The sequence below is a fragment of the Gymnogyps californianus genome, chromosome Z (genome assembly GCF_018139145.2).
Source record: "Gymnogyps californianus isolate 813 chromosome Z, ASM1813914v2, whole genome shotgun sequence".
NCBI classification, from domain to species: domain Eukaryota; kingdom Metazoa; phylum Chordata; class Aves; order Accipitriformes; family Cathartidae; genus Gymnogyps; species Gymnogyps californianus.
The window spans coordinates 44,070,493-44,089,543 of NC_059500.1; the positions used below are offsets into that span (position 1 = coordinate 44,070,493).

At 42.2% G+C, this 19,051-nt stretch overlaps 1 protein-coding gene across 1 annotated transcript in view; it reads left to right on the forward strand.

Annotated features, from left to right (window-relative positions):
- The window catches only part of ENTREP1 (endosomal transmembrane epsin interactor 1), a 29,414-nt gene extending 16,661 nt beyond the window's left edge, over positions 1–12,753 (forward strand). The window contains exons 7-11 of the mRNA XM_050913102.1: positions 4,013–4,142; positions 4,772–4,844; positions 8,652–8,801; positions 10,661–10,950; positions 12,094–12,753. Of these exons, the coding sequence (XP_050769059.1) occupies positions 4,013–4,142; positions 4,772–4,844; positions 8,652–8,801; positions 10,661–10,950; positions 12,094–12,300 (850 nt within the window). The 3' untranslated portion in view covers positions 12,301–12,753. The remainder of the gene's footprint in view (positions 1–4,012; positions 4,143–4,771; positions 4,845–8,651; positions 8,802–10,660; positions 10,951–12,093) is intronic.
- The last annotated feature ends 6,298 nt before the right edge of the window (positions 12,754–19,051 follow it).

Genomic DNA, 19,051 nt, shown 5'->3' on the forward strand with positions numbered 1-19,051 from the left:
CAAGGCCAGGTAATCACTGCCCTTATCTTGGTACTCGGGCATGAGCGGTCAGGCAGGGTTCGCACCTGGTGTTATTGCTGGGCTTCTCTGCAGTGGCAGCTGCGGGACGGAGGAGGAGTGAGAGTGAACACAGGAGGATGAGTTCATGTATCAGAAAGAGAAGGAGGATAGTGACAAGTCACTCTAATCTCTTCCCCCACCCTTTGGTTTTTAATTCCTTACTACAAAGATGAGGGAAGAAGGATTTGGAGCAGGATAAAATAATAGCTGTATGAATTTTCTTGTGAGTAGGAGAAAATGTGCAGAAGGTTTTTATGTTGCAGAAGGCTGCCGCCTTTGGTATAATTAGTCTTACGAAACATTAAAATGTAAGTTTAATGGGGGGGGGTTGTGTTCTTTTGAAGAACAATAGGGCTAAAAATTGTGTAGCTTGTCCATTAAGCATCAACTCTGTTATTTTGCTGTACTGGGACTTGCAAGAAATATAGACACTAGTAATTCAGTGGTGACTTGTGGATTTTGTTATCCTTCATCCTGCAGGTGATTATACACTCTTCACAGTAACTTGCAGGTTAACTTTGTTATTAGTTTGACTCAGGTGGGGCTACATTATTCTGCTGTGAACACACAATGTTTATACATTAAATATCATGATGCTCAAGCAGACTGTATCACTCTACTCTTGTTTAAAACTCCTGCTTTTTGCAGTGTGCAGGACTGTTTAGTTTATTTCACTGTTTCATCAGGAGTAGCGTGCATGACTTCCAAGACTCTGTGGTCCTTGCAGAGGTAATTACGGATCCTGGGATTACCTAGAAAATGGTAACATGGCACAAGAACAGTGTTTTACATGCCTTTTCTTTCTAAAATCTAAAGACCAGGGTTGAATTCCAAACATTACTAAAAATCGCCTATGTGAGTCTTGGTTCAAGCTAGTTATGAGAACAGAATGATGTGCTTAATGATCTCTTTGGAAGATTAGGTATTTATTGAAATATGCTTGTCGCAGTTCCCCTGCTTTAAAATGGGTCTGTCGTTCTTTGTCTGGCATGTCATTCTAGGTGGTTATCTCCTTCTCAGCAGCAGTATTTCTCTTTGTCTATTTTCAGCACAGCAGGGGCCACTGAACACTCTTTAAGGCTTCTGCGGTCTAATATTGGGTAGCTACCTTGCCTGTGACTGCGTTAAAACTTGTTGATAATAACATTTAAGTGATGGTGACATCTTTCTGAAGTCAGACTGCTTGTTTCAAGGTGCTCAGCGTAGTTAGGCAGCAATGTAGAAGTTAAAGCAACAGACAGACCTAATTTCCGTTCTTGGCAGATGAGGAAATATGACTCAGCCCAGGCTGGATCCAGGGTGTCCAGCAGAGTGGCTGAGATGGGACCTGGCCTTTTCTCGGTCAGCCTCCTCGCACTTCTCCCTCCCCTCCCTGCCTGGTCTGTACCCTGAACGCCATGCTGCATCCGTGAAAGCTTGGCTTTCTGTGCCGAGCTCCCACAGACCCTGCATCCAAAACCTTTGTGTGAAAGGGGGGTGATAGGAACTGCATCCAGGGTGGAGAGCCACCATCTGCAAGCTGCACCTAAGGCGACTCCAAAACAGATACATCCCTTTGAGACAGGAAACACTGCGGTGATCAAAACATGTGCCAAGGACATGTTTGGAACAGGTAGCCGTTCTCCTCCACCCTTAAATTACAGAGCCAGAGGCACTGCTAGCAAAGCCAATTAATTGGTTTGTTCATTTGTTCATGGGAAAACTTCTGTATTTGTCTTTAGTGGTAGACAAAACAAACTAGCATTACAAATGTCTGGTCAACTCCTACCTCTAATCTTGTTATTTCATAAATAAGGAAATAGCAATTCAGGTTTTTTTCAGGATTGGCACAACAACATTAACAGTTACAGCTGAGTTCCCATGTGAAGAATAAAATACAAAGTGTTATAAGGCACATGAATTTAAAGGAAGAGGCGATCCATGTGGGGCAGCAAACCAGTCGCCTGGGGTCTAGAAATCTACCCCAGCCCAGTCTGAAGTACAATTTGGGGACTAGAGGTATTTGCCAAATGCAAATCTGCTTATCCAAGTTGTGTATTCTCAAATTCAGTATGTGTCTCAAATTGGACCCATATGCTGCTGACAGTTGTTTCTTAACCACTGAACGTATTCCTGCTATTGAAATACTAAAGTTTCCGGGAGGCCAACGCCCTGACGCTGTTGTGCAGCTGAGGTACGAGGGCGGAAGGTGGGCGAGAGGTGGCCAAGGATGCACCTTCCCCCTTCGGTGTCCTGCTTACCAGAGGCGGCACACCTCCTCCCTCTCCTTCTTCACTGACCTCGGGGTCTGCATGTTTGTTTCTCTCGCATCCCACTCCTCTCTTCGCTGCAGATATTTCAGTGTCTTTTTCCCCTTCTTAAATATGCTATCACGGAGGCGCTACCGCCGTCGCTGATGGGTTCGGCCTCGGCCAGAGGCGCGTCCGACTTGAAGCCGGGGAAGCTTCTAGCAGCTTCTCACAGAAGCTACCCCTGTCGCCCGTCCCCTGCTGCACAAACCCTGCCACACAAACTCAACACACAGTGGCCTACGTTGAATGTAAGCTCAGCATGAACGTACTGGAAAATGTGAAGAAGTAATGTCAGCAGAGCATCAGTCTCCATCATACTCCAAAATTATTCTGAAGCTTTTAGGGGCAGGTGAAATAGGCTGAAATTAAAAACTATTTTAACATGTTATATTTCCCCCATTTTTAAGATTAAAAAAGCAATGACCAGTTATCAAAATCTTTTCTTTCTTTTCCTCAAATTTCTCCAAGCATTGCCTCCGTTACCTTGGCAGGAGCCTTTCACAACGGTGCTCCCCAGTTCTCTTTTTGGAAGTTTTATTCTTTTCCTCTGTAAGCAGCCTTCCATAGGCATTTCCATTCACTCTGCCCTTTCCTCTCAGCTTGCAAGAAAATCATTTTCACAGTCATCTTTGTTCCCTCCAGCCAGTGTCCAGAGAAGCCCTAAACTCTGGGAGGAAGGACTTGCTCTTGTGTAATGTTTCTTTGTAGAGAGATCATATCCACTAGTGATAGCTGTAAGCCTGACATGAGTCCAGAGAGCAAAACACGTGGACTTCTGTGTGTTGCTTGAGGTTCCCGCTCAGTACTAAATCAGCAATTTAAAATGTAATAAAAAGCAGAGAAAAACTGAGACGCTTTGGGTCACAGACTTCTCTGAAGATTGTGTGGGGAAGGTCCCCTCGGCAGCTCTGCTGTCGACCACCACACTTTGTCCCAGTGTTAATGGGGTAATGTAAACTTAGGTTATCAAAATCGGCATTTGCCAAAAAGAGTTTCTCCAGGCATTGTTCTGATTTCTTCCCTCTCAGAGCTACCTTCCTAAGAGGAGGATGATACAGCAAAAGGTCTCTGGGATTTCTGCTGTATTTAAGGTTTCAGAGAGCTCTTTGAAAACTGAGAAGTAAGGTTAACCATGAGGTACATTTGCCTCATACAGGCCTTCGTGAATTGATCAACTATAGTATTCTTAGTCAAGCATCATCACAAAAATAGCCTTTAGTTTGAGTTTGCCTTTTTCAGTGCAGCTGTATCTGAACATAAAACACGAGATCAGAAGTATCTTGAATTTCAGTTACAGTTAAGAATTCAGTAGTTCACAAAAATCAGAGCTAGGCTGTCACATTTTGAGTGACCACCTGTATTTGAATCTCTTGAAACAAAACTGAATCTCTGTGAAGTAAAACTGACATGGGTTCCTAGGCGCAGTACTGCCCAAAGATGTTTGAAGCTCTGGTGAACACATCGGAGAGGCACCTCCTAAGGAGCAATTTCCTGCCATCTTCTGGGAAAATCTCTTGCAGCTCTTGGCGAGTTCACTAGCTGTGAATGAGATCCCAAAATCTGAGCTGGCACGGGAAAGCCAGCGGAGTTTGGTAGCAGATGATGTTTTTCTGCAGCTGGAAAGCCGTACCAACGGAGGTGCTTGGTGTTGTTTGTTGCAGGATGCTTTGCTCTGATGTGATTCCATTACCTCATATTTACAGAGCGCGAATCAAAGATGTTGAAGTGTTCTGCCCTCTGGACCCACCTCCTCCTTACGAAGCTGTGCAGAGCCAGAACAGCTCTGAGCAGGTATGGCCCACAGCAGTTTAAAGTGTAACTTGTTTTTCTACTATAAGGGTAGGGTTGCACTGAGGCACGGTAAACGTAAGTCAGGTATCATTTCATTTCAGAGTAGCAGGAGAATATGTTTGGTTACAAATGTGGCTTGCTGTAAATTTCACTGAAGATTTGATTAATCACTTACCTTTAGAGTTGAAAAGTTCTCCCCAGTTGGAAAACTCTGTCTGTGCATGGGAGAAGGAGCAAAATACTCTGTGGAGCACACCTGTTGCTGGTTATTCTAGAGGACCCCTGTGCTGCCTCCTTGCCTTACTTCCCTTCCACACCTGTACTCCTCCCGTGTGGGACGAGGTCAGGGTTTTGCCATGCTCACTGATCCCTTTTCACTGGTGTTTTCAGAAGACAGGTGCTTTTTCCCAGAGAACAGTCAGCAGGACAAAATTGGCTGACCTGGATGACAAGCATTAATTTTAGGCATTCACTAGTCTTGGTTTTGCAGTGGAATTAAACACGTAGCCCATTGTCACGGTGCAGTTAAGCAAAAGTGTTCACTTTCTAAGGTGGATGTTGAAGTTCTTAGAAAGTACCAGAAAAAAGATGGTGGCTTGTGATTTTTCAACTTTTCTATTTTATTCCAGGAAGGTGCACTACAAATAAGTGTCGTGGAACTTGTTGATTCGGGGGAAGTGAGTGACAGGCAGGCCTCTCAAGGTAAAAAGTACATTTTAAAGTTTGTTCTAGAACACTTTTACCCAACCCAGATGACTTAATGTAGCAGCAGCATTATTATTTCTTTGAAAGACAGCCACCATATTGCAAGCCAGAGATACAGAATCATGATTGGTTTGGGCAGTAGGAACAGGGATTAATGTTTAAAATACATAAAAAGTTGTTTGCTCTTAAGATACAAAAAGAAAGATATATTTCCTTCCTAGTAATCTACAAGTTAGTTGTTGATTCTATGTCTGTACATTGTAAGAAATTATGTCCAGCTCCAGTGCTTCCATTTGTTTTGTATACATGATGGTGCCTGTTGATATTTTGTTGCTGATGAAAATAGGAAAAGGATAAAATAATGCTGTACTGTGTTGAGCTAAATGTGGGAATTACTCTATTATTCAGCCTGCACTGGAAGAATTACTAAATAGTTTCTGCATACTGGTAGAGGACATAGCTAGACTACGCATAGAGACCACATCAAGATTTGCTCAGCAAGGATTTAGAAAACCATGGAAATGGTTCCAAGTTGTTTTCAGCCTTATCTTTATTGTGGTGTATGCTTGTGGTTAAACATTATTGGCTCCCAGATAAGTCACAGGCAGCTTTTCCGGTATGGCCCTGGTGAAAATCTGTTCTACTTTTCATTTGAACTTGCCATTATGGGGCAGATTGTCTTTTGTGCAACAGATGGCTATCTGCACGATGTTCACACCACAAGAATATAAAGAGTAAAGACACTGGGGGGGGAGGGGGGGACAGCGTGGAAAAAAAAAAAGCCCCAAATCTTTTAATTGACTGTGGCTTCTCTTCTGCCAACCTACTTCTCAAGCTATAGAAAAACTTTGGTGTGAAGTTTATCTGTTGAAATTGTCCCTACTAAGTGGTGGCAGGAAAAAAAATTGTTTACATAAACCCATACTTTAGCCAAATAACAAGTCTTTCAAAGTTCCCTTACACTCTGGCAGTCTACCTGAAATCTCTGAAAACAAGCACTTGGATGCTTCTGATATCTCATCAGTTGTGATAACCAGAAAGAAATTCAGAAGAGTTGTAGCAAAAAGTTTAATTCTCAAGGACTTCTTATTGATAAAACTGCTGTTGCTTTTTCTGGGCACTTTGAGCACAAACAAAAATAGGATATCAAACATAAGGCTGTATGGTGACTGCTTAAAGTTATGAGAATGGAAAACAGGAAAAGAATACTGTAGAAAATGCAACTATTGTGAAGGAGAGCCAGGAAAGTGTTTAAAAAAAAAAAAAAAAGCTATGATGAGGTATTGTTTGTATGTAAAAACTTCCTTTGCACACAAGCAGACCTGAGTACATGTCATAAATTGTACCCTCCTCCCCATTTTTTCAACTGGTTTGTCCTTTATTAAAAAAAAAAAAAAAAGAGGCCTGTAAAAAAAGGCCTGCAAAAAGAAGCCTGTAAATCTCAGCCTGGCTGTTAAATTCAGGTAAAGAAGAAAGGGAGCATCTTAAAGAAAATTAACACTGCTCCTTCTAGATGCCAAAGCTTCCTAGGGGCAATGAATTTAAGAAAAGGAAATACGCTGAGCAGTATCTCTTCCTTTTATTTGTGTTTGGGGAGGTGTACTGGGTCTGGCTGGGATGGAGTTAATTTTCTTCATAGCAGCCCATATGGTGCTGTTTTGGATTTGTGACCAAAACACTGTTCATAACACACCAACGTTTTAGCTCTCGCGAAGCAGTGCTTGTGCGGCATTGAGGCTTGCTCCATCTCTTACTCTGCCCCGCCGCAGAGTGCAGGCTGGGGGTGGGCAAGCGACCGGGAGGGGACACAGCTGGGACAGCTGACCCCAACTGACCAAAGGGATGTCCCATGCCATATAACATCATGCTCAACAGCAAAGACCTGGGGGCGAGTTTTCCAGGGTTGCCATTGCTCAGGGACTGGCTGGGCATCAGTCAGCTGCTGGTGAGTGATTGCTTTCACATCACTTGTCTTTCTTTGGTTTGTTTTGTTGGGTTCCCCCCCCCCCGCCTCCCCCCCCCCCCCAAACTGTCTTTATCTCAACCCATGAATTCTGTCACTTTTGCTCTTCCAATTCTCCTCCCCATCCCACTGGGAGGGGGGGAGTGAGTGAGCAGCTGTGTGGGGCTGAGCTGCCTGCTGGGGTTAAACCACAGCAGGAGGGAAATACAAAACGAGGGGATACGTTGGAACTGCAGCAGAGTAACTCCATGGGCTGTCTCAGCTGATGTAGAGTAACAGTCTATAAATAAAAGCTGAACTTTCGGTTTATGCCTGTAGTCTGTCGTGCCAGGGCATTTGTGTCTCATGCCATGATTCCCTTGGCATCATCAGGACTGATCGACTAAGTGTAGCTCCTGACGGAAGTTAAAGCTATGCACTACTCTGCTAGCAGAACCGGGGGAGTCCTGGCTGCCGGCTGCAGGAGGAGCTGTAAGCTTCTCTGTGCCAGTGAAAATGGTTTTACTGACTTTAAAAGCACTCCTATCAAGCAAAATGGGACTTTCCCTGCTGACTGTAGTAGGAAGATGTGCAACGTTCTACTGATGGCTGGGGATGCTTGGCAGCTGCACTATATCATCACATACTTGGTATATGCATTTCCAGTACACACCAGCTTAAGCCAGTTATCTCTATGACATCTGAAACATTAATATTATGAAGAATTATCATGAGATCGGTTCATTGATCTGTTTAGTAATTAAAAAAACGCAACTTCTCCACAGTACCAGCAGCACTGTACCTCGAGGACCGACTGCTAGCACAACTCCACTGGTGTTAAAAAGTTTGTATTGGTGATGGATTATTTAATCCTGCCTGATTCTTGGTCTGCCATGCTTTGTTGCTGGGTCCTACCTCCTGACTTTTCAGGCTGGCATCTGCTTTCTATAGGTTGTGTCACTGTTTCTTCTCTTTAGAGATTCTGGGTTGCGTTTGTGTGGGAGATAAGGTGCTATGCTCAACAAGTACATACCATCCAAGCCTTAATTTTCTCGAATGCTCCAGTCACTGGCACATTTCTATTAGAGTAGCAGCACAAATATTTGCCATGTTCTAAATAAAAGACTGTTTACATTAATTTGGTTTTTTGCGCTTGCATGAGCAAGAACATTGTTTTCTGTAATATGCCAGGTGCCATCAGATGGAGGCACAGAACCAGACTTGGTGAGAAATGCATAGCTTCATCCTGTCCTGTTCACTAAAAGGCAGTTATGGGAATCACAGCACATAATTTCACCCTAAGGAAAAGGAGGAATGTTGATTAATTGGAAAGATGAAACACGTCATGAGAATTCAGGAAAATCTTTATTTTAAGAAAGAACCTCATGAAACAAGATTTTTAATTCCCTTATAGGGACTGGTGACTGATTTATGAGCTACCTAATTGCAAACAGTGACTGACCTCTGTGACCATATGCTGTCATATCTTGGTACAGCTGCTTATATGCAGGATGTCAGGCTCTGTGAGATTTAGTTTTCTCTCCAAGAAAGCTGTAGCTCCCTTCTGTCTGATCAGGTAGTTCAAGGTGAGGTTTATACTAGGCAAAGCTGTATTTTTTTGCTACTTCAGTTGCATTGGGCTGAACAGGTTTCTGCAAATGTTTAAGGAGACTTTAGACCAGTGTCACTGGTGAGTGTGGGTATATGCACACATACATGCACCTCTAGGCTTTTGTGTCAAATCATTACAGATTGGGGGGGGGGGCACAAAAAACCTCAGTAATAATCTCTAATAGCAGCTTCTACAGATCTACTTTATTCTGACTACTTTTCCTTCACCTTTACTATTCCAGCTTACTCAGGTGAAGAAATTCCTGTGTCTTCCAGCAGAGTGAGCCTTTCACCTTCAAATGCAAGCCTGGTGCCTGCAGAAGGAGCACGCAGGAGAGCCTTCAATCCCTTGTGGAAACAGTCTAAAAGTGACCCTGTGCTGCACTGCTGGTTGCTTCAAGGTGACTTGATTTTCTCTATCAGTGCTTATGTCCTGTAATGTAGGATATAATAGGACTCATAAAAGTAATGAGTCCTTAAAAGAACATTTGTCAGAAGGTTAGTACCTTGAAGCTAGCACCTGCAGAAATCAGCTACTGTCTCCCAATAGAGTACCTACATTACAGCAGTTTGTGCTTTGCCAAATCTCCACCCAACTCCTTAGTCTTGCTGCTCTTTAGGCTTTCACATCTAGGAACAGGGTCTGTAGCATTGCTAGTTTGGGGAGGTGGGAGGGATGGTGGAAGATGAGGAGGAGTGAGCACATAGGATTTCTCAGTGTATTTGTATGCTGGCATCTAAAAGCTTGCAAGGGCAGTTGTGAATGTGAGCAATTTAAAGCAAAATTAGCTTGGGTATTTGGTATTAGCCCATAAATTTGCACCCCTTTTCTCGCTCCTCATAGCATCAAAAAACCCAAAAACTCAACACAAAAAAAACCCCACAGTGGAGAGCCGATGAAGTCGGTCGCAGCTACTTTGGTGTCAGTGATCCAATTCAGTTGCTGTGGGAAAACTGCTAGTGTGACTGCCAAGTCCTTGATTCTGTTGATAGTCTTAAAAATCCACTAGTCAAGAGTTTTTTGCAGTTTTTATTAGAAGATATTAGAATCCCCATAGTAGCTGCTGATACATATCAGCGCTCACAAAATGCAAGTGGAGAGGGGGCATGTTAGTCACAGCCATTTATTTTGAATATTGGGAGCGTGCCTATCTGGATTACAGTTACCATTTTGTGGAACGTTTTTATGTCTCTGCTACATCATGTGTTTTCTCTTTTCCTCCTATCAACTTCCACCACAGCACCCTGGAGAATCTGCTGCTGAAGCGATAGTTACATGACACAGAGCCTATTCATAGCTGCGAAAGCGGAGCAGAGTGTTTCTGCTGTAGACTCCATCAGTCAGAAGCATTTGGGCGCTTTAGGCTCAGTGTACCTGAGGTTAGGTCTGTTCGGCACTGGACCTGAGAGTTAAATACATGAGTGCTGCAGAAAGGGAACTCAGCTGCAACAGAAAAATGGAAGTTGCTTCAAGTTAGTTAGTGCTCTTGCTGGAAAGTTTTGCATCTCCTCCTCATGTTGTTGTGTTTGGCACAAAGCCAACATTAAAGTGCTTCTTGAACAACCTGTAGGTGCTCTTATTTATTTTTTTTTTGAACAGGGCAAAAAATTGATGATTGTTATTTAGACCAAAGGCAGTGGATTTCTATTTGGACCAAAGGGAGTGGAATTGATTCCCTCTTGCCCCTTGTTTAGTCCTTGCAAGGTAATTTTGATTTTTTTTTTTTCCCCCATTAAATTTCCCCTTTGTAGTAGTACTAGCTTCCAGCCTAACAAGCAATTATTTTCAGATGTTTTGTAACTGGCCCTCTTGACATAATAACTGAAAGTTACAAAGAGTTTAGGAGAGATCATAAAAGGCTTCAAGCTTTGCTTAACCTGCTTTGTATAACTGTATGTTAACATTAACTCTCAATGCTCATTTCAGGTCTGTTCAGAACAGAATCAAAAGAGAAAGGAACCGACGTACACAAAATAGCAAATAGCTTTCTCAGAAATGTCCCTCCAGACCCTTTGACATGTGATGTGCACTCAATCATAGCTTTGTACGACTCTATTTTACAGGCATTTTCTCTAGTGTAAATCCGATACAGAGTGAGTCTGGTGTGCTGCCCTGACCATTCCAGACTGTTAAGTTTTACGTGGTTAAACTGTGCACTGCATCATCACTGAATCAGGATTGAAATCTCAGCGGATACTTGTTGAACAACAGTACTATGAACCAAGGGGATTGTTTGCTTTTTTTGATCTTTGTCTTCAGGGGCAGTGCTCAGCTGTGAAGCTGCAAAGCAGGCTGAAGTAAAACCACAACTCTGCACTGTGACCTTCCGGAAGAGTTTGAGAGCAAGAGCTTTGAGGGGAAGACCCCAATCTTTGATAGACTACAAGTCTTACACAGACACTAAACGGCTTGTGGCGTGGATCCTAGAGCAGCCCTCCTGCAACATGAGCCCTGACATACATGAATTGGTGGAAAATATCAAGTCTGTTTTAAAATCAGATGAGAAACATATGGCAGAAGCTATCACCAGTGCCACCTTCCTTGAGCAGGTAGTTTCATTGCTTGTATTTATCAGGTGATGTGGAAATCAACTGGCCTTGGTTTCAGACTATGGGTTTACATTTGCCACTCTGCTTTGTATGCCCGTTTTTGAACCCAATTAGCTTCCTTCGGTACTTTAGTTTTATTTAGGGAGTGTGCGAGAGGCTATGCAGCTATGATGTCTCTTGCTCTATCAATCACACAGCCAGGAAGGTTTTCAGAAGACTGAATATGTGTGTATTTAAAAGCTGAAGGAGATGGTCTTCTGTGGTAGAATCATGAACTGTAAATAACATGACAGTGTTTTATACTGAGCATGGCAGGGGAGAGGGAAGAGATGTTATAAAGCATTTACTATTATAAACTGGAAGGAATGGAAGCTGACAAGGAAATTTTTATGTAAACCCACTAGAAGCAACTTTTTGTGATTGGCTCCCAGGATAAAAATAAGACCTAGTACTAAAGGAAAAAAAAAAAGCAGAAAGTAGAAAATATGTGCTTACACTAATGGAATGAATATTCAGAAGTTTCAGACATTACAGACTTCATCAAACAAGTGTTTTGGTAGCTTACAGATCATTTGGATAGATGAGTTGATTCACGCATCGCACAAGTGATGCGCTGCAACAACTGGTTTTGCTTTGAGTTCTCATGCAAAATACATCAAAGGTTGTCATTTAGGCTCTGCAGATAAAGTGAGATTTCCCACTGCAGCCTACAGGCAACAAAAGCCTCAACAGATTTGACAGAAACAGCTGAAAAAAAATTCCTCATAAGAATTTAATTTATCACACTGGCCTGAAGGTTATTACAGTCCAGTGGCTTCTGCAGGAAGAAACACTTAGGTTCCTATTAAGCAAGACCTGACATGCTATGGTTTGAGGTGAGCTAATTCTTGTGCAGGTTTTTTTGGTTGTTTGTTTGTTTGTTTTTTAAAAAGACAACACTCATGCCTTTTCCCATTGGGATTGCTTTTCCCATGCCTCCTCGACAAATAGCAGTTTTAGTCTCAGCTTTTTTTATTATTCTTTAAATATGACAGACAGCACTGCAACTAGCTTCTTCCTTGTTGGGTAAGAAACTATTTTAATGGAACAAGAGCCTGAAAACAAATCTGATTTACTTTTTTTTTTTTTTTTTTCCTTTTAAAGGTGACAGCATCTGCCCAGCAAGCCATGTCATCGAGTGCCCACATGTTACCTTTAAGATGGCATTCTGGATTGCTGCATCTGGAGAGCTGTGGTGACCTGAGTACTTTTACCACAGATGAAGATCAGCTAGCAGAGAGGAAGATCCAGAGAGCAGAGCATGAACGGCCTCACAGTCTTATTGGTGTTGTCAGGGAAACTGTACTTTGAGCTGGTTTCTGTTTATTCCTCATTAGAGCACTTCTGTTAGACATACATGCTGCACAGGAAAATCATCTCTGACAAGCGGGTGGAAGAGTGTGTTGATAATGCATTTTTTTTTTTATACCCTCAGGCTCCTAAGGGGAAGCTTGTTCTACAAAGCCTATTAAGGAGATTGCAAGCTGACCTTTATTGGGCTCTCAGGTGCAACTAGTCCATTTGTGATATGGTACTGTCCTGTTACATCTCTCTTGTCTGTCACCACTTAGGATGGATTTGCTTTTTTTACTCAGCTTACAAGAGTGATGGCAGAATGGCTCTATGCCTTGGTTTACCGGGGTGAGGCAAGGACAGTGAATGTATGTGTGCACTTTGTATCTCATTGGAGAACACGGCCAGTGTCAATGCCTGTGTTCATCTGGTGTGTGTTACTGTAGCTCCACTGATATTTTAAAAAAAAACTGGGGGGGGGGCTTTTTCCCCCCCCCCCCCCGTTTTGGCTGGCATATAGCAATTTACTTCCTAGTAGAGGTGCTTGTTATGTGCCAGCTGCCATCCGTGCCAGAAGCACGTATGCAGCCATCTCAAATCCTCTGCAGACGTGCAGGTGACTACCAAACATTGTTTTGGCAATCTTAACCACTAGGCCACAGTGACCCATGAGCTGATGCCCTCTGGCTAATAAATATATATGCCAGTTGGCTCAAGGTGTTGACTGCAGATAGTTTGTTAAGCTCTGTACTATATGTATGCTGCTAACGTGGAATACACGAGTATTTCCAGAGGCTGGGATGAGGCACACAAATTTTATTTGCAAGGCTAGTTGTAGCCTTCTGTGTCTCGGCAGAATGGCTAAATATTCCTGCTGCTATTTTAATGATAAAGCTTCATTTAAAAATTATTAAACAGCTTTCCCCCTGAAAACCAAAAAACTTTAAAGTAAAGTGAGTTTTAATTAAGCTTGTTCAGAAGTTGAAACTGTGCAGTATGGCTTGACTCACTAAAGATGGTAACTTGAATAAAACAAAATGCTTATCTCTGTACTGGAATTGGTGCTTTATTTTTCCTGTCTAGTAGAGGAAGTAGATTAGGGATATTGGGTTTGCTGGAGCACTGGCGTACTGGTACATTTTGCTCTCAGAAGTAAGAGCATAGCAAGTAAAACTTAAGGGGTTTTGTCTTGGAGAAGAAAGAAAACACCACAAGAACACACTGCTTCGTTATGCTAGCTTTTACCTCAGCTCTGTTACATATTTTGCAATTCCGTCACATTTAAAACTCCAACTCTTCTTGTTACATGCATGATCTTAAGTGAGAGTTCTTTCAGATCTTCAGTATTAGCTTCCTTTTCCCAGTTAATCGTTGCCCTTCCAAAACTAGGTTGTGGAAAAAGAAAATTATGCACACCCCATCATTGCAAACTGTACTTCCAGTAGCTCTTGACAGCTCTTACCTTGCTGTCATACTTTATACATAAACTCCCTGCAACCCTACTGGGAGAAAAGTCTGCAAAGGCCCCTGCCCTCCAAGTCAGGATGCAATGTAAGCTTATGCTTCAGAAGACACGATCACAATTCGGTTAATTGCTCATTATCCCAGTGGAACAGGACTAACCTGAGCTAAAGTTATCAGCCATTGGACAGTGCTTCAAAAGGCAGGTACATGTTTCAGATAACAGGAGAGAAAAAAATCTGATTTCAATACATTACCTGCTTACCATAGCTCTTAATTTCTAATTGACCATGTAATTACTCCAGTGCCACAATTATTTATGAAACGTATCAATCAAGTTATTACCCAGGTAAGCTGTTTCCTTAGTGACCTGCACAAAACATGACCTGTTTTTCAGCCAGTCATGCTTTAAGAGACACCAAGAGAAAGAATGTGGCAGTTCTACCAGAGGAAAAGATACAGAAAAAGTATTCAGAGTCGTCAACTTTTCTGAACAATACTCACCTTTCTGTTATCACAGGCTTCTCTGGCAGACCTGTTCTCTGTCCTAGGGGAGTGTTCCAGAGAGCTGACAGCCAGGTCTATGCCCAGGGTACACTACGAGTAACCAGTCTCACTTCATATGGAGAACGCACAAGCTGAGGCACTTTATGTCAGGGTAGGAGCCTATCTGTTCTCCATGTACCTCATGTAAGGTACCTGCAAATGTTGTAGCTGAATCAGTGTGTAAAAAATACTGGAATTCCCATGTTTCTTGGAGACTGGCCTGAACACCAAGTAGGCTAGTTTCTGTAGCCAGGCTGTGCTCTGTTCTGCACCAGTGACTTGACAACCTTACTGGCTATGGACTGGACAGGCAGGTCCTTGCTAACTGCAAGGTTTATATATCATTCAGGACTCTGTTTTGTCCACTAGTGCCCAGCCCCTTCAGCCACTACACCTAATACCGCACCTTGACTGCCACGAATTTACAGCGCACCCCACACACCTCTCTGACTGTGGCACACCAATCCAGAAAGGATGATGAAATACTTTCTAGATAGGAAGCAAATCTACTGAAAAATAATGCTCTCACAGAGTAGTTTTCCAAGATACAAGTTAAGTTTCTCTACCTGTATTAGAATGATGAATGATAACATTGCAAGTTTCAAAAAAAATGTTACCCATATATCCAAACAATGTAGCAAGTTTTAATTTAATTATCTTCAGGCACTGAGAGACACAGTACCATAGCCAGTTTCTTCTTCTTCGTCATAATTAGAATCTTAGCAAGAGAGAATGTAAAGGACGCTTACCACACTTAATGCTATTTCAACAAGTTTAAAACATGCAGATTTCAAGAGCTACGAGGTGTCTAGCAGCTAACTTCAATCACCACAGTTCCAGTGACAATGCAGCTTTTGGCAACAGAAGAATCATTTTCATTTCATAAAGTGTTTTTTATCTGTCAAGGAAAAGTTTATGCAAATCTTTTTCATCAGAACCAGTCTCCCACCAGAGGCTTTTTTTTTTTTTTTTTTTTTAAACTACCAGCTTTATGAGCTATCGTACATTAAAAAGATAAACTTCTCATGCCCTTTCCCTTTTGCAAATGCAGTCTCATTTCCCATCCAGGCAGCCTTCAGAACTAATGAAAAAGTCTCCCTTCATCAACAGCACTCTCTCAAACAACACAGATGCCCTCACCACTCCTCCTGCAACTCTCACCCAATGGAAAAGCCACCAGTTAGAGCAATGGGAATTTATTAGCGGGCGTGACGCTGCCCTCTTAGTCCCAGAGAGACCTTCTCATTCTAAAACAAGGGGGCACACAACTCAGTGCAATCACCTGTCGCACTGTCTCTCTTCCCACTGCTGCCAGGGTACATGTCCTGAACTTCCATGGTCTTGCCTGAAGATGCCTTTCCGGAGAAGGAGCAGCACACACATCTCCTCACTCAGCGGGGAAATTCGCAGAAGGCATGGAAGACGCTGCCATGGGATGGAACAGGGAGGAAAGGCAGAGTACATGCAGGCTGCGACAGGGTAAAGATGGGATGAAGAAGCATCAGTGGATAAGTGGTACGTGGATGCTTATCAGAAGGCTAAGCTTGAAAGATGGACTTCAAGTGGAAAAAAAATTGTACCTGGTTTCAGTTTACTTCTCTGAAAGTCATTCTTATGTCTTTCCCCTGTTTCCCCTAGCCCTATACACACATGCACACAGACTATCAAAAATGACAGGGTGGTGAAGGGAGAGGGCACAAGCCTATTTTAGTCAATTGCTTAGGATTGAGAGACACATTTTTCTGCCATCTTAATTTGCTCATTGGTAAAATCATTCAGTGGGGAAAAAATTCCGCACAAAATTGCTGCTGTGAAAGCATGAGAATTAGCATAAATTATAGATACGTTGCCTGGCTGAGCTGGAATAGAAACAGTTAAAATAGTAGGTTTCAAGGGAGGGGAGGCTTCCAGGAGAGCAGTAATGCCAGGTGGTCAGTGGCAGAGAAAATGAGGGTATCCAAAAACATCGTACTGGAGAAGGAAAAAAATGTCTCTTCTGGAGTGTTTTACAGAAGCAGTAGTAGTTAGGATTGACATTTACAGCAACAATCAACCTCTTCAAGTATGAACCACAGCTCCCTTCCCATACGTGCTGCAGTTACTTATTTTGCACTAGGTCTGAGAATCATCTCTCTTAATTAACATGCTGTTAAAATTCTTTGGTTTCCTAAGAATTGCTGCTGCCGTCCCTCAAAAAAGGCAGCATGCAGATTCATGAATAATGACCTTTTATACATAATTCTGTTTGCTAAATGTATATATACACTTTATTCCTGTACACCAAGTGTATCAATATCTAACAGTTTCCCTAATGAGCTATGACTATGATATACAACTTATGACCTACAGTCACACTTCATTGTGGAGTCCAATGAAATCACTGTTCAGTGGCTGTCACATTGCTGAAAAGCTAAGAAGAAAATCTACGAGGATGCACATTCACAATCTGGGCATTTTATGTGCCACCTTATCTGAAGTTAGAAAACAGAAACATTTTCTTGGCTCTGAAGTTTGGTAACCTGTGCAGTTATGGGGTATGATTATACACCATTCTTGTGGAAGCAGCTGTCAAAAGCAGTATCGAAGAACCTTGCAAATTATCAGTACTATGGTTTAAATTAAAAGCTCCAGTCATAAAATGCAGACCTTCGCATACAAAGCAGGCTTTCTGGAAAAACTGGTGTTCAGAGTTCTAAAACTATCCTTTATAAAAGAAGGTTGTTAATTTGCAAACTGTAATTAAAATACAAACTGTCTGAAAGAATTGCTCTTCTGGCTCAGTGACCTTCTCACTTAATGGTAGGACATTATTCTTGCCTTACTGACAGAACCAAAACCAAAACTCCAAAGCATATGTGTTTTGCACCACGAGGTGCTGGCTTGTTATCATCCCAGTAAGAAAGGCACTCAGAATCTGTAAAGTCTCATTTAAAATGCTATTTATTAAAGCTAATGCTATAGAGGATAGTATAGCTAATTTTGTATCCCTTCAGATGTAAAATTGGGAACCCCAAGTTTTGCAGCTTCAAACAGATGTGTATGATCAGGGCGCAATAGGTTGTGCAGATCCCATCCATGCAAGGGTTACCCCATTTTCGTCATTTGAGCTATTACAAGATTTTTTTAGAAGAAAAACAACTCCATTCATCACTTCTACTGTCAAACAAAAAGGATGTTCACATGAGAACTTATTGCTGCACCTCCAGACAAAGGCCAGGACACACAAGCGGTGTCACCACCAGTGCCAAGCCAAGCAGGGGCTGCCTGCAGGCTTCTCTCTTAAAATCAACCAGCTAAATTTATGCTGCGGCCGAGGGATATCCCTGAAGGCCAGGCTGTACAAGCAGCACAGAGCAGCACAGCACAGGCCTGGGCCTACTCAGGTTAACTGATGTGTGGATCACCGACTCCTCCATGTGCAATGTTCTTCAGGTTGGGATTGCTACCATATGCTCCCGCACTGAACATTTCTTTAAATCACCATCCCAGTCCTGTTCTCAGACCCTCAGTCCCCACAGAGTATCCACCCCACAGCACCACCTCTCCAGCCTCCAAGGCACTACAGGGTGCTGGAACTGGGGTGGGGTCTGCTTGTCCTCCCAGCGTGGATCCAAACCATTAAAACACTGGAGGTGAGGGCAAGAAAAATGTCCCCTGTGAAGACAGCAAATCTGTGAGATTTGGATCTGTACTGCTAAAGGAAAAGTCAGACTTAGGTTTATCCACTGAAATGCAAAAAACTTTCTACTATAGAAATCAGAATGTAAAGCTTTAAGAAGAATGGTAATAAACAGGAGGATGGAGGGTGGCATGCAGGGAAACACAGAAAGCAAGCTCAGCCTGTCTGCTGCACCATTTACCAGAGACTTCACAATTTCTCCGATCTATCATCTACGCAAATAAGGTGAAATATTTCATTGTCCTGTGTTGGCAATATTTGTATTTCATGTTACGAATAGCCACTCAGTGGCTGAAGGCCCACGTTTAGTTTTCTTCTGAATCAGCTGTGGCATATGTTTTCATTTCTGTAGTTTCAAAGTACTCATGACAACCTGTGAAGCACAGAAAATCTTATGAAGCCTTACCTGAAGAAATGCTCCTTTGCTGGCTTTTGTTGGTTGTCTTTCAAATACCATCATGTTTTTCATAATCAATCTCTCATTATACAAATATTTTTTAGCCTTAGCACAGGCAGTTCCAGGATTTTTTCTAAGGACAGACATATTACAATTCTACTTTTTATTTATTCAAATGGTACTAGCTCTTTAAGAATAAACCATGCTGATGACCTTTGAAGAAAAAGAGTGGTTTCAGAAATGATAGGAAGTGTAAAGAATTTTTAGCAAGGCCTCATTTATGAAAAAAGCATACTTATTCAGACAATGAAATAATATTTCTGTCACATAAAAGACATCTTGAAATAACATATTTTTGGAAGATGCAAACATGGTGACATTTCACATTGTAAAAACTGGGATGCAACCTTAATAAGGAATCAGCTTCATTTAGGAGCACTAGTGTCACTTGTTACCTGAAAATAATGCTGAATTTACCTGAAAAATTACCTGAAAATAAAATAAGGTTTTAAAAATAAAGTTAATAGCATTGGTTCACATCTGCAGAAACTCATACAGTATTATTTCAGACTAAGTGGCGAAAGAGAAGTTCAGACACCTTCCAAGCATTCATGCATTCATTGTTGGCAAGCCAGCCCTAGATCAGTGTGAGCAAACTCTCAGCCTTGTCTGAGGTATTTTTGTTT